Below are 24,653 nucleotides of genomic sequence, written 5' to 3' on the forward strand. Positions count from 1 at the left end.
TCCAAGTGGAAACTGATCATTTCCCAGCATGACCCTTGCCCCTTTCTCCATGGGAGCACAAAGCTCTCCACATATATTAGGGCCATTGTCTAAGGCTGTTGTTGTTGTTGTTGTTGTTGTTGTTGTTGTTGCTGCTGCTGCTGCTGTTGTTATTATTAACTGTTTAAAATTAGTGCTTTCACATGTGGCCCAACTCAGTCAGTGTCTGTCTTCTCCCAGAATTGAGTGGCATTCTCTCTCAACGTCCACTTTACTAGAGTTACCCATTGTCTTCACTGTGCAGGGCTGGCCACTGCTGGTTCTCTATATCCATGAGTTCAAGGACAGGAATGGGGCACTACACAGTAACTTTCCAGTTGTCTGGAAGGAACTTCCAGATTTCTCATTGCTGTAGTTAAGGCTAAGAATGTGGGCTCTGGAGGCAGGCATACCTGGATTTCAGATGTTACAAATCCATGCAGGGTGCTAAGGCTCTTTTTTACCTCAGTAAAATGGAGGCAATTACATTACTTGCCTCTTAGGGTTGTTATAAAGATGAAATGATATAATGTGTAAGCACTCACCACATATAAGCCAGCAATAAATTTCAACTATTACTGACAAAGGTAATAATTGGCAGGTCAAAGATAATAATTTAAGAGTGAAAGATAATGTTAGACATCTAGACAGACCTTGACACACAATACCAGGCACATAAGTGATAATTGATAAATAACTATTGAATGAATAAATGAAATAGCATCACATGTAATAAAAGGGTCAGCATTATGGCAGAAAGAATGGTTTGGTTGTGTGACTTTGGGAGAATCCCTTTCCCTTCTGTGAGGTTTCACCTGCAAATGGAGAGCTCTAGATTTAGCAGGCCGTAAAGCACTCTCTATAGCCTCTATATACATATACACGTACATGTAAATGTACATATACATATATATGGCAGCATTTGGGTACGGCATGCACCAACATCATCCGCCATATGCTGTCTAGGTGGGGTTATGCCCACATGACATGGTAAATAGCAATCACTACAGTGCTCTGCCTGACAGTGCTAGTGGAATGGCTTCAAGAGAAGACATTAGAGAGTTTCAGCAGAGGGGGAGATTAATTCTGTTTGGAGGAGGGCATGAGTAAATTTTCCTGAAAGAACCAAGACTTTCTTCAACTGGGTTTTAAGAACTGGAAGAACTCAAGGTAAGGTAAATGAAAGAGGCAGAACATTATTCTAGATGTCACACATGCCTAGGAGCTACGGAGGTCTCATGGAGTTCACTAAATGTTCACTGAGCTCCTATTCAGCATGAACCCTAGAGGGTTAACCCCATGGGGGATCTCAAAAGGCAGAACACTCAGATCTCCTCCTCGAGATGCTTAAGATCTGGCACAGAAGAGAAGACAAGGACATAAATCCAACAATATAGGAGAGGAAAGGAAGCTAAATAATCCTCTGGGAATGATTTATTTTAATGTTTAATAAAGAATAATGTTATGGAGAAGGTGACATTTGCACTAGATTGGAGAAAAGCACATAAGTTAGAGTTTTGATCTGGACATATATCTTCCAGGTAGGTGATTTGGGGGTAAATCGCTTCCTCTTTTTGAATTTGAACCTCCTTTGATTTTAAAACAGAGCAAGACCAACCTCATCAAGTTATTGTCAGACTAGGTACCCACAGGTCCATGCATGGCCTAGGCAAGGTGCTTAACGAGTCATGTTATTCTTAATTGGGGTAAGTTGAATTCATCAGAAAACATCACTGGATTCGTTTCCCATGAGAAAGAACTTCACTGAAGAGCAATTAGTTGCACGCCTTCGATCTTAGTTGATATAAAAAGTGGCCAATTGGACAGTGATTCTGCAATTTCTGGACAGAAGAGAGAGGGAAGCAATGCTCATTATGTGACTCAAGGCCTCTTCTCCCATAAACCACAAAATACATTTGCCCTGGAATTAAGTGGAATGGGTTATCAAACGCTTTATTTTCCATCAAACAAAACAGGGTAGAATGAAGAGAGAACGCCCACCATTGCCCGTTTCTTGCTTTCTCACAAAGCTTCCTCTTCCACAAGATTATGGAGATATTTTATTCCCATTTAAAACAATAGGGAGCTTAAAGGTAGATTAGAGGCAGGTCAGTTAAGAATGTGGACTTTGGAGTGAGATAGACTTAGGTTCAAACGTGCCATAAAATCTAACCTACGGAGACACGTTTAAAAAAAAATGCAAAATGGGGATAAGAAAAACTATAGAGATAATGGTTTTGTACGTTAAATGGTATGTGTAACCACCCAAGAGAGTCTTTCATGATAAATTATAGCTAGTTATTACAATTGCTAGACTAAAAATAAAATTTATAAAATCATATTTTGGTATAAATTAAAATCACAGTTTCAGGCAGTGATCTTCCTCATCAACTAAAATTCAAAGCTTAAGAAATGCCTCGGGCACCTGAGTTGGACAAAGTGGAGATCGTTGTTGGCACTAGTCCGAGGACAGGGTTAGATTATAGAAGTTGCTGTTTCAGCTTCCAGTCATAAGCCTGCAGGAAGACTGAGAGAGCTCCAGTTCACTTCAGTGTCACCTACTTATGGACACAAAAGCTTCAAGAAATACAAAGGAAAACACCTCGAGCCCAGCCAGAGTGGTCCGTAACCCTTTCCCCTGTACCCCCACCTCAGGAAATAGTGTGATGACTGGCTCTCTTTTTGCTGTGGCTTTGTAGAACAGGCAGTGATTAACCACAGACTTAATTTTTTTCAGACAGAGCTTGGAGATGCTAAAAACAAAAACAAAAACAAAAACAAAAACAAAAACAAAAAAAAACTCAGGGCTGAAAATTAGTTTATTTTTCTAATCTGAGTTAAGAAGACAGAATGATAGAAAGCTGCCGAGCAATTTAGATACGAGCGGAGTCAAAACCTTGCTCCTAGTCCTGTGAAGAGAAAAGTTAAAACTTAGTATCTGACACATAGTAGGTGTACAATACGGACAGGTTGTTATTACTACTGGCATCATACTTGCAGTCATCAACTCTAGTCTGGATGATAAATTAATATAATCCAAGTACTGTTGGGGAGGAAGTAAGGAAGCTAATATTTATCTAGCACCCACTGACATGTACTAGCCACTGTGCAACATGATATCCATCATCTCATTTAATCTCCCAGATAACCCCGTGAAATCTATAAAAATGAAAAATGAGATTCAAAAGGTTAAGTGATTCCTCCTAACCCCTGGAGCTAGAACACGGAGTGCTAGACCCAGATTGGCTGGGCTCCCCACGTAGTCTCTGTGATTATTTAGTCTCTGTGATTCAGGTTTTGGTTCGCCCTCCCCCTCCCCCTCCTGTAAAATGGGATGGTTATTCGGCCTCCTCTGTAGGCTTGGTATGAGGATTAAATAGAATCATTCCTAGAAAAAGCATTTAAATATTGCTTGGAATGTCGTGTGCATTCAACAGAGGGTAAACTGTTGTTGGATTGTTATTTAAGCGAAGAGAAGATCTGAATCCAATTTCCTTTACTCCAAATATGCTCCATATCTATGGAATCATTCAATTGAATGGTTCTGAAGCAGCAGCTATGTGCAAAGTGCTAGGCTAAGCATCATTTGGGGAAACACAAATATGAATGTAACAGAGTCTTTGTCCCACAGGGAAAGGGGAGACCAGCAGATATGTCATTAAGTGTGGCGGATGGGTTTGGGGATGTGCCCAGCAAAATTCAACTTCGGAGGAAGTTCTGTGAGAGTCCAGAGGAGGGAGCCCTTCGGGCTGATGGGGGAGGGGTGCAGTAGCAGAACTAGCTCCTGAAGATCCTTGACCTGGGAGGCTTCTAATCTTGAAAGAATGATATAAACAGGACACGGGAGAACAATACAGGATCCTATCTCATGGAGTTACAGATTCCACCCCACAGACCATGCTTACCTAGGAATTCTGAGGTGAGTATAATCCTGGCTTGGAGTAAGAAGTAGGTGGGGCTCAGCTGGAGATGAGAGGTGACACAAACCTCGAGGGTCATACAATTTAGATCTTTAGAAAGGAAGAGAGGGTGCTCATTTACTGAGCACCTACTATGTCACACAGTCCATTGTCCTCAAGGCAGCTCTGTGATAAGGTCACTGAGACTCAGAGAAATTCAGCAACTTGCTGAAGGTCGTAGGAACCCAGGTCATAATGACTCTGAGATGTGTACTTTGAACCGCTGTTACTCATTCAAACCTTTCCAAACTTTAGGACTCCACCTAGATGTTACTCTCCTAACTTCGCATAGACCTTTACACCCTCCCTGCCAAAATCTCTTGCTTTTTGTTATTACCAAATACAATGAATAATGAAGACGTGTATCCTTAGAGTGGAGGCACAAAAGTGTTTTTGTTCTAAAAGGTAGTTTTCTGGGTAGTTCCCAGAAACAAGGAACTCCTTGGGTGGTAGGTGGGATGGAATTGACCAAATATGGGATAATTCAATGGGAATTACTGACATGCTCCAATAATTGGGGCCTCCATTACACTTGAGATTTGTAAGTGATCTTAACTACCTTCTCCTGTGCTTTCATTTCACATAAGAGCAAACAGGTCAAAGATCCCATACCAGTCAGAATGAGAACCCGAGTCCCCTAACCCTCAGATGATTGCTCTGTGACTACAAACAACGCAAAGACAGGGGACCGATCCTTGAAAGACCAAGGGATGGAGTAAAAGAAGGAGAGCAGCAGGTGATACAGTGTGTTACATATAAATAAATAAATAAATAAATAAATAAATAAGAGCATGCATAGACCAGTGGTTAGGGCGGGTCATAAACCAAGGGTTACAATTCATGCAGTCCTAGTCACTCAGTTAAAAGCAAACAAATGTATACATGCACGTTTGAAAGGCAAAGCGGCTTCCAAGACAGGTGGGACAGTATAATAAATGTATGTTCAATAGTAAGACCAGCAGAAGTCTTGGCCAGTTGCCCCAGTGCACTCAGGGACTGAGATCAAAAGCTCAGGAGCTCTGAGACTTGGACCTGTCCCTTTATCTTTGCATCTGCCACACGGGAGAAATGAAAACCTGGCCTCGCGGACTTTCATTTGCCTTTAAGAACCTGAAGGGCACTTGGCACTAGACAACAACGGTAGAGAAAATCTTTTTCAAATAGCGTTTCCACAGTTTACAAAGTATTATAACCCAGAGCGTATTTTATTCTCGAGATGAATTTGTGAGAGAGTCCCATCGTAAAGTTTGGGAAGCGGGAGGCTGGTGAACCAAAGTGGCCCACGGAGGACAGAACACTGACTTGTGGTGGAGTGATTGGGGACTCAGAATGCTCTCTCTCATGTTATGACTCTTCTTTGTGGGAAAGTTGACAAAATCCCAAACGTCTATGAATATTCAGAACTATTGTATACAATGACTTAGAAGCCCCTGGAAGAAATACAGCTTCCCAATGCCTAAGTGCCACGGTTGAAGAGAATCAGTAGTCGTGTTCCAACCTCTATGGGGAAAGAGGGGGATTTTGCAGGATGTAATTCATGTAGTTCAACACAGATCTTTTTTTTTTCTTTTTTTTTTATTGAATGCCAACTTCATGACTTTCATAGATGACTTGGAATTGCAGAAAGTGAACGATTTGCTTAGGCACATTCCATATCCATGGCATGGTACCCCCAAAGATCTTTTCCTTTCATCCTGGACACACATCTAATATAATGCCATTTTCCTTTTATAACTGGAGAAACCGAGTTCAAACATTCTTGGCCTAAGACCATATGGCAAGTTCTTCCCAAACCAAGAAGATCTGAATCTAGGATCTCCTGTTTTCAGAATAGTGCCGTAATCCCTGCATACCACATTCCGCCTTTTATAGAGGGGATGTCTGAGTCATTTGCTCATTCTACAAATCTGCATACTTTTACCAACACATATTCTCCACTGCTGTTCACTCTCCCTGAAGTGTGCGAGAATGATCCCAGCTCTTCAGAAGGATCTGGAGCAGCCCTGAGGACAGGAGTGCATGGGGAGGAAAGTCCTGGTTAATGGAGCTAATTTCACCTTAGGCTCCTAGCATGCTATCCACATGCAAACCTCACACAGCATATTTTTATCACTACGTTATTTGAATATGTTGGTAATTAATAATTTGTAATTCACCACTGCTAACTCATTTTGACTTCTTAAACACTTGGAAGAAAAAAAAAAGAACTGTTTTGCCATAAGGGGGAGCTTTTGAGTTCCATAAAGAGGGGGGAAAAAAGAGAACAAAAATATATTACATATATGTCCCAGTTCAAAACAGATCTACAAAGCAGCAAATGGTCAGACCCTTACCTGTGACTTGAACAGTGTCAGAAACCCTGAATTTCTTAGGTTGCAACAAAGCAGGCAAATTAATATTTTTTTTCTCATTTTTAAATATAAAACCACAATAATTTCTAGCAGCCAATAGAATATTTTTAAGAGTATTCAGGAGTATTTAGAGACCTAGCTGTGCGGAGTGTAGCTTTGGAAAGGCAAATGCCTTGGAAAACGTCTTTCCTCTGGTTGTTCCTGATGATTCCGTGAGGATTTTGGAGACAACATTTGGACCAGCTGAAGCCAGCAGCATTGGGGGCTCAGGGAAGAGAGGGGACATTCACCATTGCATAACTTTAAGGAACAGGGAAGGCAAAAGAGAGGGGAAAGGAGGAAGGAAAGAGGAAAGAGAGAAAGCCAGTGGAGAGGGGGAGAAAAGGGAAGAGAGAGGAAGAGGGAGGGAGGAAGGGAGGGAGATGAGAGTGAGAGAGAGGGAGAAAGAGAGAGACAGCATTACAAAAAATTCAGAGAATCAAGTTTCAAGACCCTTTCTGTGCTACACAGAAGGATGAGGTTTACCAGCAAAGTGCAAAGGGGATCCTGAGAGAAGAGAGAGATTTTTCTCCTGCCAGGAGGGAAAAAAAAAAAAATAATAATAATAATAAGGGGGGTGGTGGGTGGGTGGTGAAGGAGGGGGAAAAAAAGCAAGCAAAACAAAACAAAAACAGGAATGTGTGTTTTGAGCAGGAATGAGGAGAGCTGGGAGGACCGTAAGGGGGTGTGTACAGAATTTCATTAAATTGTTACTTTAAGATTGTCTTCTTAAAAAAAAAAAAAAAAAAAAAAGGAGGGGGTGGAGAAGCGGGAACGGAGGAGGCAACCGGCGAAGTGGAGGAAGGCTGGGTAGCTCGGCCTCTCCAAACTGATTGATTAGTCATGATCCCCGCAGTTTTAACAGGGACTCATTCAATTGGGAAGGTGGAGCGCTCGGGAGCAGATTAGCATACGCTTGTTTACTCATCTTCTGAGGGCTTTTTCCCCCCTCTTTCCTTTCATTTTGTGAAGAAGGAGGGAGGGGAGGGGGGACTGGGGGGGGGGAGAAGGGGGCTGTGGCTTGTGTTATAAAGGACGCAAAAAATAAATAAATTAGAGCATCTTTGGGGGGGAGGGAATTCAGCGGATCAGTGTCTTAGAGGAGCTTTTTTTTTTTTTAGAAGAGAGAGAAATCATATAAAATAAAATGAAATAAAACAAGGAGGAAGGCAACCAGCTGTTAGAGGGGGGAAATAAGGCAGATAAAGGAGCGGGGAGAGAAATTAATTGCCAACCAGGAGGAGTTGGGCTGTATTTTTCAAAGGTGGGGGGAGTGGAGCACACACCTTGAGGAGGGAAGCGAGAAAGAAAAGAAAAAAGCAAGTGGAAGGGGGGGCTCGCCCAAGAAGGGTGAAGAAGCGAAGAAAGTCGAGGCGCCGAGGCTCCCAAAGCTGGCAGCTCCGGGCGGCGGTGCAGGGGCGAAGGGGGGGCGGGGGGGACCGTCGGACATGCGGCTCTGGAGTTGGGTGCTGCGCCTGGGGCTGCTGAGCGCCGCGCTGGGCTGCGGGCTGGCCGAGCGCCCCCGCCGGGCCCGGAGAGACCCGCGGGCGGGCCGCCCCCCGCGCCCCGCCGCCGGCCCGGCCACCTGCGCCACCCGGGCGGCCCGCGGCCGCCGCGCCTCGCCGCCGCCGCCGCCGCCGCCGCCGGGCGGTGCCTGGGAAGCCGTGCGCGTCCCCCGGCGGCGGCAGCAGCGGGAGGCGAGGGGCGCCGCCGAGGAGCCGAGCCCGCCGAGCCGGGCGCTCTATTTCAGCGGGCGAGGCGAGCAGCTGCGCCTCCGGGCCGACCTCGAGCTGCCCCGGGACGCGTTCACGCTGCAAGTGTGGCTGCGAGCGGAGGGGGGCCAGAGGTCTCCGGCGGTGATCACAGGTAGGCGAGGGCTCCCCGGCGGGGTGCCCGGGCTCGGGTGGCGGGCCGGCTGGGGGCTTGCGGGTGTGTCCGTGCGGGAACCGCCGCGCCGGAGGCGCCAAGGCACCCGGGGTGAGCTTGGAACCTCACTTTGCCCCATCTGCGGAATGGGCGCACTCGGAAGGCTTCGCGCCTCGCCCCCCTGGGAGGAGCGCAGGGAGCGCTCCAGGAGGCCCGAGACCCGCAGTCAGTGAGGGCTGGTCCCTGGGGAGCCTGCTGCACGTACATCGTGTTGGAGATGGTCAGATGTACTGTCTCTGGGATGGAGGGGAGGATGACCCAGTTGGGATGCATGTGAAAAGAGGCTAGGGGGATCATTGGTTTGACTTTTTAATGGAGGTGACCTCTCTCTTCACTTAGCCCCGTTACCCCGAAAGCCTACAAGGACAGGGTTGTTATGATACGCAGGACTTAGAAGTCCTCAAAGTGCCCCAAAGTTGTTCTCTGCTTGATGCCTGCCTGTGAGATGCACCCCCTTCTCCCCTGCCACACACACATGCACACACACACACACACACACACACACGTCCCATGCCCTCGCCTTGAAAGCCCGCTGCTTGTCACTCCGGGCTGGGGCAAGACCTTCCTAATGCACACCCATCCAGTCTTCCCCAACTAGGCTGTGAAACGGGGCACTTTCCTCATTTGGGACTTTTACGAGCCCATCATGAATTTGAGTTCTCCCTCCTTACCCTCCCCTTCCTTGTTCCACAGCAAAGCCCATAGTGAAACCGGACACTTTGTGAGGGCTGCAAACCTTAGAAATGCTCCAACATCCATTTTTCTCCCTCTAAATGAATCTGTGGCAATGCCTTTAATACAACTGGGGGGCGGGGGGGGGCGGCGATGGAGGAGAGAAGGAAAGTTTTGCCTCTTCAGACTGAGACTGGGAGATTCCCTTCCTGCACAAACAATCTTGCCGTGTCCTAGGACATCTTAAAGTGAGAGTAGGGGTTCCCCCTTCGCTGCAGCCAGGAAACATGTGGAGGCGGTTCGTGATCCCACCCCCTTCCACACACACTTTCTTCGAAGGGAAAGCTGTGAGTTCTTCCGGCAGTTCTGCTGCTTTCTGTCTTGCCCGTGGACTTTCTCAAATGTGCCGACGCCGTTCTCTTTACCTGAAGCCCATTTTAAGGTACCCAAACTCTGAGGCTATTACCAAGAATCTGCCCCCAAAGCTCCCAGTCTCCCGTTCCCAAACCCAGAGCAAGAAAGTGACTTTCCCCCACATCTGACGTCATCGCATGCTGTTTTTTTTTTTCCCTCGGTTCCCCCCCACCCCAAGGAGAGGGAAACTGAGCTCATTCACTTTTAGCCCCCAAGGTCCTAGGCACCTAGAGGGGGTTATACTGTAGAATCGAGATAAAATGTTATTTATAATAATAACAACGATGATGGTGACAGTTCAGAGCCGTGGTATGTTTACTTCTCTTTTGGAAAGCACAGAGCCTGCTGCTTGGAGATGATAAAAAAAAAAATGAGTAGATCTGATTTTTCCTAAGCTGTACCTGTCATGCTAGTGATTTGGAATGCTTTCCCCTCCAGAGGGAAAGACCCAGGGTGACATAGGTATCATCAATGAAAAGGCAGTAAATACGTCTTAAAAAATTATATATGCATGTATGTGTATATATCTATACACACACACATATATACATAACACCTGGGATTCCACAGGAGCCTGCTTTATAAATGTCTGTAATTCAGACAAGGAGCCCCTCTTCACACGCGTTCTCTTGAGCACTCATTCACTCTTTCACACAAAGATTGTGCAGTAAAATACTTTAATTGGATGGGGGACGTTAGGTTATTATTGCTTGTATAAAATGCCTGGCCCATTTTATGTGTGGAAATAACATTCCTCTCAAAATGAAAAAAAAAAAAGGAAAGAAAGAAAGAAAGAAAGAAAGAAAGAAAGAAAGAAAGAAAAGGCACTGCTGTCGTGTAGCACCAGAAAGCCAGGAGCTTTTCTCCTGAGGATTCTGGTGGATTTTTTTTTCCTCCCCTAGTTGAGTCTGAGCCAGAATTGGCGGTGTGTAAACACCTGGCCCCGAGCCAGAAAAGACTCATTCTGCGTATCCTCCGCACCGTACAGACTGTTGGACTCAAAAGAACCTGCTTCTCCTTGAATTAAAAAGCAAACAAACAGAGGTTCTTTGCAGAAGCACTTTCTCAGCTCCTTCCTTCGTGTAAGTTCAGGCCGGGAGAGGCAGGGCCCTAGGTGGGTCGCTTGGATGCTGGTGCCAAGCCACGTCCTCCTCGCCGCGACCTCGGGTGCCCAGTGTGCTGCCTGACCTCTGCTGGCTCCCTCTGGCTGGGCGTCGCCACTTTCGTAGGAATCCCTGGTCCCCTATCTTGAGAGAGCAGGCATCTCTCAGCAGGGACCGCGCTGCTATTTCAGGCAGAGGGTTGCTGCCTTGCTGTCAGGCCAGGCTGCCTTACATCACTCTTTGCTGCAGGATTCAATTGGGTTTCGTAAAGGTCTAATTTTACGGTGCTGTTAACCGGGTCTGTCGTCTGGCAGAGGCAGGCCTTGCCGCTCCTGGTAGGCGGGCTGTGCTCCCAGATCCGCCCGGGATGCTATTTCTGCCCCGGTTCAAACTTCACTGACACCAGTTCAGACAGGCGCTCGGAGAGGCAGAGGGAAGGAGTGAAGGAGCAGCGTGCTTCTGAAGCTCAGAAAACATGCCTTTTATTTTTCCAAAAGGGAAGAAGAAAAAAATATATATATTAATAAATAAAAAGGGAAAGGCTTATGCAGACAAAAACAAAGCCAAAGTTAGAAAGTGCCCATGTGCAGGCTTCTCCTGAGGGCCCACCAATAATGGGGAGGGGTCTTTAGAACCGAAGAATTCTTTAAGGCCACAGTGAAAAGGGGTCCGCAGGGGTTACCCCCATACATACTAGTTCTCTGTGTAACCGGATAAGGAGACAGAGATGGGAGGGAGGGGTGCTGCTGGATGACACAGCTCCTGGATGGCAGGACCTAGGTTTTAATCTCAGGCATCCGGTCTTCAGGCCTTACCCCCTGCACCGAGAGAACGTGTCTAATAAACACCATCACCTCTTCCCCCTCCCAGACCCACCACCCAGGCTCAGGCTGGCCTTTGCGCACAACAGTTTGGGCTCCCTTTCAAGTCCGGGGCTGGGGGGGCTGTCTTACACACTCCTTTGCTTTTGTCCCATACCAGGCACGATCCAGACCCCTGCCCCTCATACCCAACTGCCCCCTCTCCAAAACCCTCCAGTTGGAAAAAACGAGAAAGAAGGAGAAAAACACTCCTTTGCTTTTGTCCCATACCAGGCACAATCCAGACCCCTGCCCCTCATACCCAGCTGCCCCCTCCCGGAAACCCTCCAGTTGGAAAGAACAAGAAAGAAGGAGAAAAACAAAACAATAGACTCAATTTGCTCCATGGAGCAGAGGCCCCAAGCAGCAGTTAATCTTGTTAAAGTTTCTCCTGACGTGTTAGATAAGTGAAATGTGGACCTCACAAGTGCTGCCCTCCCCCCACCCCATCCCTTAGTGATCCAGAATTCCTGCTCTGAAGGAGAAAGGGATTTACCTGAATCCCGTCCAGCACCTCGGCTTGCCACGCTTTTTCCTTTTGTTCTAAATGTCGGACTGTTGAGTTTGCTGGCTCTTCAGAAGAGTCTTTTTTTTATGTTCTCCCTTTTGCAGCCCCCACTTCCTACCACCCACCCAACCCCCCAGAAAGAGTGCCTGCCTTTTCCCAACTTTAGAATTGCTGCAACAGGCAAGGATAGGATTCAAGGGGTCCATATATTAACACGGCTCGCCCCCAGCTCTCCTAGTCGCCTCCAGGGTCTGGAATGTTGCAAAGGTTAGAAGCCAGTTTTAGCAGTCAGGTTACTTAAGTGAGAATTCCCCTCTGCCCCTAACTGGCTGTGTGACCTCAGGCAAGCTAGTTGACTCCTCTGGGCTTCAGCTCCCTCACCTACAAAGTGAGGATAGCCCACGTACCTATTCCTTAAATGAGCTCACACAGGGGAAGTGCTCCATAAGGGTCACTCTTACTACTGGGCATGATTTTCCAGAGATGTCAGTCTTAATTTTATGGGTTGAGGACATTTAAAGGCAGGAAGGAAACCAGCTCTTCCTGGGTGCCTCCAAGGGGCTGGGCACCGTGCGAGGCACTTGCCTTGTGTCTGCAAGTTTCACCCTCACAAACACCCTGGGAAATGCACATCACCTCCTTCTCCTCCTCCTCCTCCTTCTTCTTCTTCTTCTTTTTTTTTTTTTGCAAATGAGGAGGAGATGGAGTCTCAGAGAGTTGAAATGACTTAGTCCACAGTCCCACAGGCCATCCTGTGGTAGGCACAGCCCAGATGCCAACTAGAGTTTTAAGCGCCTGTTTCCTCTGCAGTCTTTCTGGGGAGAGGAGAAAGGACTCACATCCCCTTCTTTAATCCTGCTGTAGAACGTTCCCATTCCTTTCTGCATTTCTGGGTGCTGACCATGCACCTACAGATTTAAGAGGATAGAGAATGAGTATAAATCTCACGTGGAACCCTGGATTTGACCTAGCAGATCTGTTTTTCCTTTCATGCCAGATTAGGCAGACTGGGCTTGGAATGTCTCTTGCCAGTTACTGGCTGTGTGATTGGAATCAAGTCGTTTCATCTCCCTATCCTTTTGTTTCCTCATCTGTAAAATGGGCAGAATGATACCAGGATAGTGCAGTGAAATAAACATGCAGGAAGTACCTGGCACGGTGTCAGCTCATATTAGGGACTCAGTCGACAGTAACAGGATCCAGTAAGTAACCACATTCCCTTTTCTGGTTTGCTAGCTTGGCCTTCAGGAAGCCGGGCCTATTTGCACTGTTAGGACATCCCCTCTTCTGTTACTGGGGAGTCTGTCTAGAGTAGACCATGTGTCCCGGGGGACAATTAAACCCCCCACCCAATCCCTTCCTTGCGTTTCCATTTCCTCTTCTTTGACCTACTTGGATGACCCCTTGGTGGTAAGAGCCAGAGGAAGTGTAGAACCACTGGACCAGTGAATAAGGAAACCAGTTAGCACTAAGGAGAGCATGCACCCTTGGGAACAGAAGGCAGACAGTGGGCATAGTGGGGTCCAGGCCACAGATCTACCGTCACATGCCTCTTGCTCCTTTCCCAGATGCCCTCAACTTCCCCTTTCCCCCAAGCAGCCATTCACATGGACAGCTGGGGGTGATGGAGGCTACATCATCCTTGCCCCTCTGCATAGAGGAAAGCAAACTTGAGGCTCAGTGGGGTGGACTTCAGGAAGGTGGGTGGTGCACGGTCAGCCCAGGCATGAACTGGAATAAGCCTCTCATTGTGCAACCAGGAAACTCAGAACCAGCGTTATACAGGGGCTGGAATTAAACCATATTCATAGACTGTGCCTTCTCAAAGGGGCCTAGGAGATCATATTGTCTAGTAGTTCACAGCCCTGACAACACTTGGAATTATTAGCCTGCAAAACATCCTGATGCCTGGGCCGCATCTCAAGGATTCCGATGCCATGGGTCTGGCCTTGGCTTGGGCACTGGTGTGTTTCAAGGCCTTGTCAGGTAATGTGGAAGGGCCGCCAGAGGGGAGATTCACTGATCCAGTAAGTTCTCTTTGCTCTGCAGGAGGGGAAACTGAGGCGCAAAGGGGAAGTAGCCTTTCCCACTTACTGAGCTGGTTAGCAGCTAAGCCTTTAGAGAAATTTATCTGTCTCAGTTCCGAGTCGCTAAACACCAGAAAGGACCCTTCTTCCTTCATTCTCAATTCCCCTGCTGACCCCAAACCCCTGGGTGCCACGGCCCTGACATCCCACGTTTCCAGAACCCTTCCTGTGTGTAAAAGTACACTCTCTCCTTCAGGTGCCGCCTCTAAAGTGTTGACATTCCTGTAGGGAGGTAACCTTGAGTTGTCTGCATTTCAAATTTTTATTTAGTATAATAATGTAATATATTTTTTAAATAATACAATAAAATAAATTAAGTCAGTTTTATTTATTTTAAATGAATCTCTCCCAAGGGGTTGGGAGGAGAGACTTGGGAAGCTTGGTTCCGAGGTGCTCTCCACTTTCCACTGGGCCAGTTGTCTGTTGTTTCAGAGAGCCCCCGTCTGACATCACTCCAAAAACAGTACTGGCTGTAGGTGTCTTGGATGAGGAAGAGAGAAGATCCCCAAGCACGCGGAGTATGAGGACCCTCTCTGCAGCCAGGTTGCATCTTGTTTCCCTAAGGCTAAGGCCAAGGGCTCAGGAACCCAGCAGGTGCCTGTTTCTCCCCTTGGCTACTGCCTTTCATTTATTTCAGTGTCCCCTCATCTTTCCTCTTGCTGCACAAGGACTCTACTTCATGCCTTGATGCACTTATTGGAAATACTTAACTGAGGACTGACCTGTGGATCTTGGCCACTTGGCTCCTTTGAAGACCTGGGCTCAGGAGCTCGGAGGTCCAATAGTGGCTTGGCCTCCTCTGAGCCGTGGGCCCTGGGGCCTCCAACTCAGCCAGCAGGGCCTCAGGGGAGAGAATTTCAGGTTTGCTGACCTTCAACATCCCCATGTCACGGGGTGTCACAGAAAGCTGGTGAGACAGTGGCGGCAGAAGCTCTTGGCCAAGGTCAGAACCTGGTCCACATGTCAGCAAGAGGAGGAGGGGCCAGAAGGTGAGAGACGTGAGGGATTTGTGCCATCAAGGTCATTCCTGGGAAGGCACCTTTGTTTTTGTTATTCACATTGCAAATGATAAATAGTGATCAAGTTAGCAAATCTTTTCATACCTGTGACATCACTGGAGTTCTTTGATGTTGGAACATCACAGATCTGCCGAATCCTATCGCTTACTTGTTGCGTGACCTTGACAAATGCTCATTGGGCCTCAGTTCTCAGGGTGCATACAGAGAGGCAGGGACAGAATAGGGGCTTTCAAACTGTGCCACACAATCTTAGAGATCTCTTGGGCTGATGCTTAAGGGCAGGTTTTTGCCTCCCCCCAACTTTCCCCTTCACCTTATTCTGTACAAGCTGTGCAATTCTACAAGATTCCATTTGAAGGAATGGGCAGACTCCTCAGCAACACAGTCTGAAGGGACAGGGGATGACATTGACGAATTATTGTTAATTCTGTTAAGGTGTGATAATGGTAATGTTACTGTGTATTTTTAAAGCCCTTAGTCTGTTAGAAATGCATACTGAAGTACTAATGGGTTAAAGACCAGTATGTCTGTTTCATTTGTGTAAAATGCAGGTATAGGGGGTGTGGTAGATGACAGAAGATCAGCAGACTGAAAACAGGTGATAACCATGATGGGCTTCAAGATATTTTTCATCTGCCCTTCTGTGTGTGATTAAGGATTTCCATAATAGAAAGCTAAAAATACGTTACAAGTTTGAGCGCCATAGGAAGGCTTGAAGTCTTAGATCCCTGCGTATTCCGTGGGCTGAGAGGTGTCCAAACACTGAGGCGCCAGCTTGGAGAGGGTCAGGGACTCGCCCAAGATTACACAGCAGATCAAATGAAGGTCGGGATGCAGTCCAGGCTTCAGACACTAGGAGCTCCCTCTGCCCTCCTCTCTGCACACCTGCAGAGTTTGGGTGACTGACCATCCTGGGAGAGCATGAGGAGAGGTCTAGGAGGGGCATGTTGGAGGTGCCAGTGACTTGCCCTGCTGGGCAATAAGAAACTTTTGAGTGAGGACATTCTTAGCTCTATGGAGCCATCGCACACACTGTGAAGCATTGAGCATCTTGTATCATGCCTAAGAATCCCCCCGGGATCTGCTAGTTATTGCGACAATCCAATGCACATTGTGACAATACGCACGCACACACACACACACACACACACACTCCCATCCCTCACTTTTCTGGCTCCTCATTTATCTCCATCTCCAATTGCCCTGGGAACCTTCTAGAAACCTTTGGGGCTCTGGGGTAATGACCTGCATCTGCCTAATCTCAGGAGAAGTTGACACTATCAGGAAACGGGAAAGGAGCATGTGTTTACCGAGGAAGTATTTTGTGGTGGTTGATCATAGGACCCAAGAGTCAGCCAGCCTGAGTTTGACTTCCTGACTCTCCCACCTGCTTAGCCGCATGACCTTGGACAAGTTACTTAATATCTCCAAGCTTCACTTTTCCCATCTGTAAAATGCGGATAACACTGGCTTCTACTTCATGGGGTTGTTTTGAAGATTGACTGGGCCTCCATGTGGAAAATGCTTAGTAATGGAATCTAGACCATGGGTAAGCACAGTAAACGTTAACTCATGTTGGTGTTATGTGTGTCCGACCCTTGCCACCTTGCCACACATTATTTCTAACTCTCTCAATGACTCTGTGAGCTGGACAGGCTTATCTCCTTTGGCAAAGCCAGGGATTGCCTTTCTCTTCTGTACCTCTCGGGAAAGATAGATTACTGTCCTCTTAACATAAAACAAAAAGTAAAGTGAAAGGCAAAAATACAAACACTTTATTGTTTCGTATTATAAAAGCAATGTGTGCTCATGGTAGAGAATCTAAGGAACGCAGATAACAACAAGGGACACTGTAAAAAATGTGTCCATCCCATGCCCAGGCATCAGCAAGTACTTATGAGTTCTTACACATGAGTTATGTGCCAGGTACAGTTTGGGACCCTGAATACAGAGCACTCAACAGAAGAGGAAAGTAGCCTTGCATTCAGGGAGTGTATGTTTGGGGATGGGGGAAGGCAGTGGAAACAGAGTGTAAGTGAGTGAGTGTATCGCACATTTATGTGTTCATGAACAAAAATAGAGAAGGAGGTCTGGTGAATGCTGTGGGGGTCGGGTTGCAGGAGGAGTGAGATTTAAATCGGGTGGTCAGGGGAGACAGTAATGAGAGTGGCATTGGGAGGAGTCCTAAGAGCAGACCCGAGGCCATCTAGAGAAGGCCATAGTATATTAGAAAAGGAGGAAGAGTGGACTAGGAGCTGGGAGAGGTCAGTTCAGTCTTTAGCTTGCTGTGTGGCTTTGAGAAGGTCACTCTTCTTCTTGGGGCCAGTTTTCCTCATCTGTACAATGGAGCAGGGATGAATTTATCTTTGCCCTAGAGACCCTCCTAGGGTCTAGGATTAGAGATCTCCCAGGATTCCATAATCCTAATCAGGACCGACCTAAGAACAAATTGTAAAGTTGGCAACAATTCCAGTTCTTTTCTGTTTCTGGTGCATTTTCCTCCACTAGGTGGTGTCTGTGCTTGTCCCCCTCAAGGGCCCAGTGCCCACACGCTTTCTGCTTCCTCACCCCTGGCAACACTCTCAAAAAAATGACATGGTATTCCTTCTTGCTAAGGTATCATTGACTGACAACAACTTAGAACATTGCTCTTCCATAGAGATATATCCTTTCATATCTCCCCAGAAAGCTTTATGTCAAAAAGCAAAGTACTAATGGGTAGAATTGTACTCAAAGACTGACTGAAGACATTATTTAGGTAATATTGGTACTTGCCAATAGCTGGAAGCCATCTCAATCATTTTGCTAAGCATCACTGACATAAATATCCAAAGAACTCACAGAGTGACCTTTCCAGTGGTCACTTAACTTGGCTAATGGTTAAAATACTCACATTTCATAATTTCTTACTATACAAATGCCATTTCAGGCAAGTTCGTGGACACCACAGTAGACCACTGGCCTTTTAGGCTTGTTTGTCATTTTAATCAGGTTATTCCATGAAGTAAAATACCTAAACTCTGTGGTCCATGGCCATCTGTTAGCCTGTTTTCCTTCTGGGAATCCCCAGCACTGTCATCATTGAATTACCTCTTGCTCCTTATTCCCTCCTTTCTCTCTCTTTTCCTATTCCTCACACCAAACACATTTACTTTGGCTGCTTAGATGTTTCTTAAAACAAGAAAAAACAAAACAAAAACAATTGGTTTTCAATATTATTTGCCATAGACCCAGGGTCCATGGAACCTGGCAGAGTAGGAGAGGTGACCCTGTTTCAATTTTAGAGAACCCGAGAAGGTCCCAGGTTCCAGTTCACCTGGAGGAAACAGAGGCAGAAAGTCTAGAAACCAGGAGATCACAGCTTGGCATCTGCAGATGTAATTATGGGGAGCATGTTCAGCCTTTTGCCTTCAAGAAGCCCATGGTCTAACCTGGACCTATTCCCTTTGTAATCAAGAAGTTACTCCTATAATCTGTCCCATTCCATCTTTTCTTAATTCCTTTTGCTCTATAGACATGAAATGTGGCTGGGCAGAATATGACCAAATGTGTTCATATAGGAGGGACTATTTTCCCTAATGAGATTGTAGATCTTGCAGCTACAAAGGCTGATGAGAAAATAGAAAAATATATGATAACAGGCCAATCAGGAGCAAGATGGCCTTGCTCTAAGAGATGCAAAGTACCCGGGCAGAAAACATAAGAAGTGAATACACACTGTACTCTGTTTTGTAAAATAACAATTCCATGTAATTTCCAAGAACCAAGGTGTGTGAGTCAGGACTCAGCTAAGCCATTCTTTTCATCGATGAGAAACCTAGGGTTGGTGAGGGAAATGCCTGGCCCAAATCAGTGAGCTGGGTAAGTCCTCTGTCCCCTGAGTCTTAGGCCAGACCTCCATCAGCTTGTCTCCTAACTTTGCGTTCTTTCCCGTCGGGTAATCACCGTCTCTCTGCTGACGAGCACCATTGATCTGCAGGCTTTGCTGAACTCCAGACTCATAGATCCACTGGAGATGTGAACGTGCACTTCAAACTCAGTATGTCCAAAGCTGAATCACCTTTCCTTCAGAATTCCTCGTGTTCTCATTTGATGTCACCCATTCTAGAGAGATCACCCACCGTATTCAGTCAGTCACCCATTTCTATCCTGCCTCTTAAACATTTTTAAAGCCAATCTTCCCTCTTTGTAGCTTATGCCCTCTACATCTCTTGCTTTGCCCTTTTTCCTAGTATCGTAATGCCCGCCTCTCTGGGCCTCAACCCCTGCACTGTACCCCTTCAGTCTCTCCTCCAACACCCAACAGTCAGTCTTCCAGAAAATGCAAATGTGACTCTTTCACCTCTAGCTAGAGACCCTTCAGTAGCACTGCCATGATCTGCAATTCCCCCAGATACCCTAGGCTTTTTTCACATCACTTTGTTTAGTTGGTGTACTACCTGTATCCCCGTGTGCCATTTTGTAGAACACGTCAGCTTCCACAGGATTCTGCTCAAGGATACCCTCTTCTGGGAAACCCTCCCCAACTGCTCCCCACCTCTCTTGTCCATCTGTCTCCACTATACCCTCTGCACATATATACCAAAGTGCCTGGAATTCTCACATTTAATTGTGTGCACACTGGGGGTCATCGCCACTTCTCACTGCCTAGCACAGCCTTTGGCTTATAAAGACACTATATACATTTTTGTATAATGAATGCATGACTGGATAAGAGAACCAGCTATATGCCTAATGACTCTGAGAGCCAGAGCTCAGGAACCTCAGGCATGTTGCATTACGTAACCAAAGCACATGACCTAACCCGTGCGTCACACTCAAAAACATTACACAGTGGTTAATTCCATTTCCCCTTGAGCAAAGAAGTCAGGAGGGAAAAGAAATCTGGCCTTCCAAAACAGGGGGGAGGGGGGCAGTGCATTTAAATGCCTCCTCAAATCACATTTCGTCCTCTCTAATCCAAGCCACATTTTAGCCTTGGCCTTCCCCTCTCAGCCCCTTGCCTGTTTGCAAATCATTTGTTTTGTGTGTGCACTACAGCACATAATCCCAAGCTTTGCTCTCCTCTCAGATTTCCCCCTCTCCCCCTAATCGGGTTCTTACTGGGCCTCGAGTGTCCTGGCAGTCATATCTGTTGCCTGGATTTTCATCCATTTCCCTCCGTCCTGATAGGGGGGCCTTTCCATCTGCTTCCCTTGATCTTGTGAGACCTTGTGGTGACCTCAGGATCTGGAATCCTCTATCCTCTGTTTATATACCCTTGGGAGAGAGTATGCATTCTCAGCAGTAATAACAGTAATAAAAGCAGCTAGCTTATAATGAGCACTTACTATGTGCTGGCACTGTGTTCAGTGCTACACTTTGAACCTTCTGAATTAGGTTTAGGCAGTTACATGACTTGCCGAAGGCCCCAGAGCTAAAGGGTGGTGGGACTGGGGTTCAAGCGTAGGCCAGTTTAATTTTATCTTTATCCATAGGCTTAGGGCATGGCTTGGAACACAGTAATTGTCCAGTAAATTTTCCGTGTGGGGAGAAATACATGCATGAATAAATGGATGAAGAGATGAATGAATGAATGAATGAATGAAGGAATGAATGGAAGATGGTGCCCCCAGTGGTGCAAACATTTAGCGATTGGTTATAGAATGAAAAGGGAAGGAATGGAGGGAGGGGGAGATGGAAGAAGAATCTGAATTAATATTATAAGATTTCAAAGACATTGGCTGAGAAATCTCTTTAGTATGCAAAATATATTTTATTTGCAGGTGACTTTTGAACCAAAGACCATTGGCATCCATGAGAGCATTTCTTACCTATAAGTAGTCTACTGGGAAATAGACACTTATTTCAAGGCTGCTCTCTGCCAAAAACTTTTCTGAACTCCTTGTTTGGGAATCATAGTTTAGAATCCTTCCCCCACCTATGCTCAACGGAGGTCACCCTCTGAGGAGGGGCCTGATGCATTCTGAGCCAAACTATGGGGTTCCCAGTAGAAGAATGACCCTGGTGTGGCAAGGGTGATTCATGGTGTGTTCTCACTGGAGCTGATTAAGCCCCTATAGAGACAGTACTAAGCTCTCAGGATGACTCCTTTACAGAACAGCCCCCATTGGGCTGATTAGATCTGATCCACTAAAAACAAACAAAATACCATATCTGGTTCATCCCTTTCCCGATAATGTTAGGCTCTGCTTTGTTAAATATGCTCAGAATACAGGTAGAGAAACTGAGGTCCGGGCAAGTTAATTTATTAAATTAGGCTGAGTTGATTAATATTAAGCAGCAAATCGGCAGCAAAATCGAAACTAGAACTCAAATCTCTTGACTTCCAAATCAGAGCTCATTTCACTGGATCACTTTGTTTTCCTTTGAGAGAGTGGTGGCATGGAGGAGGGGAGGGATATGGCAGTTATATCTGTGGGTTCACATTAGTGAGCTTATTAGGAAACACCATATAGCTGTTTGGTAACTTTTCCTAAGCACTTCTTGTGTGCCAAACCTCTGTCCTAGGCATTCTGTGATGCTCAGTAGGAAATGGCAGTTTATTAGAAGTAAATCTTCCTCCCTTCCATCTCTCCATTCATCCATCCACCCACCCATCCATCTACCCATCCATCCATCTATCCATCCATTCACCCATCCATCCATCCATCCATCCATCCACCCACCCACTTAATAGATGCTTATCGAGCAACCTTTAGTCTCTGTGTTTTATACATTGAACTAGGAAGTGGCGACTGAAAAGAAGCACAGGGCACAGTTCCATCCCTTGAGGAGCTCCCAGTGCTAGCAGCGGAAGCAGACTGGTAAACAGATACATGACATCATGGTAACTGCTATAACGAAGCAATTAATAGAGTCCTGGGGAAGCAGAGAGGCAGAAACACTGTGTTCTTGAACACCCGTGTTTATTACAGGGCTAGAAAGTGGTTTGAGCTTTCAGCGGCATAAGAGGCCCCTTCCACCTGGAAGGGTCAGGGACTTGTTCATGAAGTAGATGGCATGCATATGTATATGGAGTGTGTGCTCTGCCTTGCATGTGGATATATCATGCATGCCATTTTAAATGTAGAGCCATAAATCAAGTTAGAACAATAAACACTTTTTGATTCATGTCTCAGCTGAGGACATTGGCCCAGAGTAGCTTTTAGGAGCATGACACTAGGAAATGATTAGACAATTCCATCCATCACCATCCGAATCAAGTCCAGCAGCCCCTTATATCCACCCCTCATCACATTTATCACTCTGTTGTGTTTGCCTTTGTACATGTCTGCCTCTCCCCACTTGTCTCCAAGCTCCTTAGGGGCAGAGACCTCGTCTGTCTTCATCTCTGTTTGTTCCTTGCTTTAGCACAGAGCTGGCCCTGCCCATCGGTGTTCAAAAAACTTTGCTAAATAAATTGGAGATGGCTCCAAATAAGAAAGAAGACAGGGTGACTGGGAGTGGGTGCTGTGGAGGCAAGGCACTTTGAGAAATGACAACGTGGGCCCTAGTCAGGGCCAAGCAGTGAAGGCAAACATGAATGGACCAGCCATTAGATATTCCTTCAATTCTCTGAGCTGACCAGTTACCTGTGTGTGTTTTTACCACCCTTCCCTATCACTCTGCCTCCCTTTCTGTCGGCTGAGCCAGTGTACCATTCTGTTAGCTTTAAGTTCTTTCCCCCATGGTTTTCTGTAATCTTCTCCAGGCCCATCCCTGGAGAGAGCTGCTGAAGAACCAGGTGTAATTGTGTGGGATGAGCCCATGTTCCTCCAGCAACCCTCACCTGTGCCTCAGAGACCTCCCAGCAGATAGGGGAGCAGGATGATGGCAGCAGCATGTTTGCTGTGCTCAGGGCACCTTCCCAGGGCCTGGCCCATGGCAGAAGTTCAACAAATATTTGTGGGGAGATTTCTGGATGAAAAAAATGATGTGAATTTGCAACACATCTGGGCCAGTCTCTTCAGTTCAGAGATGAAGACTCAGATGTCCAGATGAGGCAAGAAAATGATCCCAAGTTCCATCCCAAATTGGAGCAGAGGAGCATCAGAGCCCAATTTTCCTGACCATTCCTTCTGTCCTGCCATATTGTATTGGGATTTGAGCTCGGCTCTCTTGAGCTTGGTCACGCAGGTTTTAGATCATTGAATCCTGAAGTTGGATAGGACCCAAACTATCCTTTTACACCTGAAAAGTCTGAAGCCCAAAGAGGGGGTGAGATTTGCCCAGGGTCCCACACCTTTGGTAGTGATAACACCCAAACTTCCAGAAAACGTCCGGGTATCTCCACATAGCCAACAAATATGGAATATGTGCCTGGCACTATTAGAGAGGTGGCATTGAGCAAGATAGAGCAGGTCCTTGCCCTCATGGACTTATATTTTTTCCTGGGAAGAGAAAGATAATAAATGAGTCAACAGTTGTAAGGACTTGTATATTAATGGCAAGGAGTGTTAAAAGTGGGTCATTAGAGAAGACTGGAGTGGAGGGACTTTGGTTTAGGTGGTCAGGCTGAGGCTTGAATGACAGATGAGAAGGAATAAACTATATGAAGACAAATGAAGAGTGTTCCAGAAGGAGAGAGAGAACATAGCTAGCATACAGAGCATGAGGCAGGGTAAGTGGAGGATGCTGAGGGAGCAGGTGTGCAAGCCCCTGGGAGACGAGTGCCCTCGGCTGAAGGTAGTACAGGTCATGGAACCTGGCTTCTAATCCAAATGAACTAGGAAGTTAATGCAGTTTCAAACAAGGAAGTTACAGGATCTGGTGATCACTCTCACTTCGATGTGGAGAATGAATGGCATGAGGCCAAGAATCTCATTTATACCATGAGCAAGGTTTACATTGATTATGGATGATAGTATTTTACTAATAACATAGTATTTTGGTTAATATCATTACCATTCATTTCCTTATGAATACCATTACCAACTAAAATACCTTAATAGCACTAACATTTTAGATCAACAGAGAAGCAGGGTTTTCTTGCACCCTCCAGGAAGACTTGAATAGTTTTGTGAACCTGAGAAATTTTCTGTAAAAATTGAAGGTGTACACATTTTTCTGGGGGGAGTTGTCATCAGTTTATTAAAGGGTTCTATGGCCCCCAAATGGTGACTTAAATGCCTAAAAGCAGGGGGCATACGAGGTCATTTCCTGAAGCCTGTACCCAGCTCTAAAATCTGAACACTCTAGGAGATCTTTGAAAATGAGAATGTTGATGTTGAGTTGTCATATCAGACTGAGGAATTGCACTTTCCTTCATCTGTACCCTTGTTGGAGTAAATAGAATTTAGGGCTATTTTTCCTCTGAGGAGAAGTTAGTTTATTCCTTAGAAATATAATCTACAACTTTGTTTATTCAAACTCTGGTCTGAGTTTCTCTGAGTTTTAAAATAGGCAAGTTCACTTCAAATGTAGCCTGAGGTGGTCCTGATCATAATTATTCACTATGGAGTTTACCCATGAATCTATGAATCCAGATTTCCATCCACCCTTCTATCCATGCATCCTTGCATCCATCCACCGATCTCCCTTCCTCCCTCCCTTGCTCCCTCCCAGTCATGCATCCATGTATCCATCCCCATCCACCCAACCAACCATCCAGCCAGTCAGCCAGCCAGCCAGCCAGCCAGCCATCCTTCTCTTCTCTCTACCCTTCCATCAATTCATATCTTCATCCATCTACCCCTTCATCCATGCCATCTGCCAT

At 46.2% G+C, this 24,653-nt stretch overlaps 1 protein-coding gene across 1 annotated transcript in view; it reads left to right on the plus strand.

Moving 5' to 3' along the window:
• The first annotated feature begins 7,422 nt into the window (after positions 1-7,422).
• PAPPA (pappalysin 1) overlaps positions 7,423-24,653 on the plus strand; it is a 243,399-nt gene continuing 226,168 nt past the window's right edge. Inside the window, exon 1 of the mRNA XM_043566322.1 lies at positions 7,423-8,233. Coding sequence (XP_043422257.1) covers positions 7,816-8,233 — 418 coding nt within the window. The 5' untranslated portion in view covers positions 7,423-7,815. The remainder of the gene's footprint in view (positions 8,234-24,653) is intronic.

The sequence above is a fragment of the Prionailurus bengalensis genome, chromosome D4 (assembly GCF_016509475.1).
Source record: "Prionailurus bengalensis isolate Pbe53 chromosome D4, Fcat_Pben_1.1_paternal_pri, whole genome shotgun sequence".
Lineage (NCBI taxonomy): Eukaryota > Metazoa > Chordata > Mammalia > Carnivora > Felidae > Prionailurus > Prionailurus bengalensis.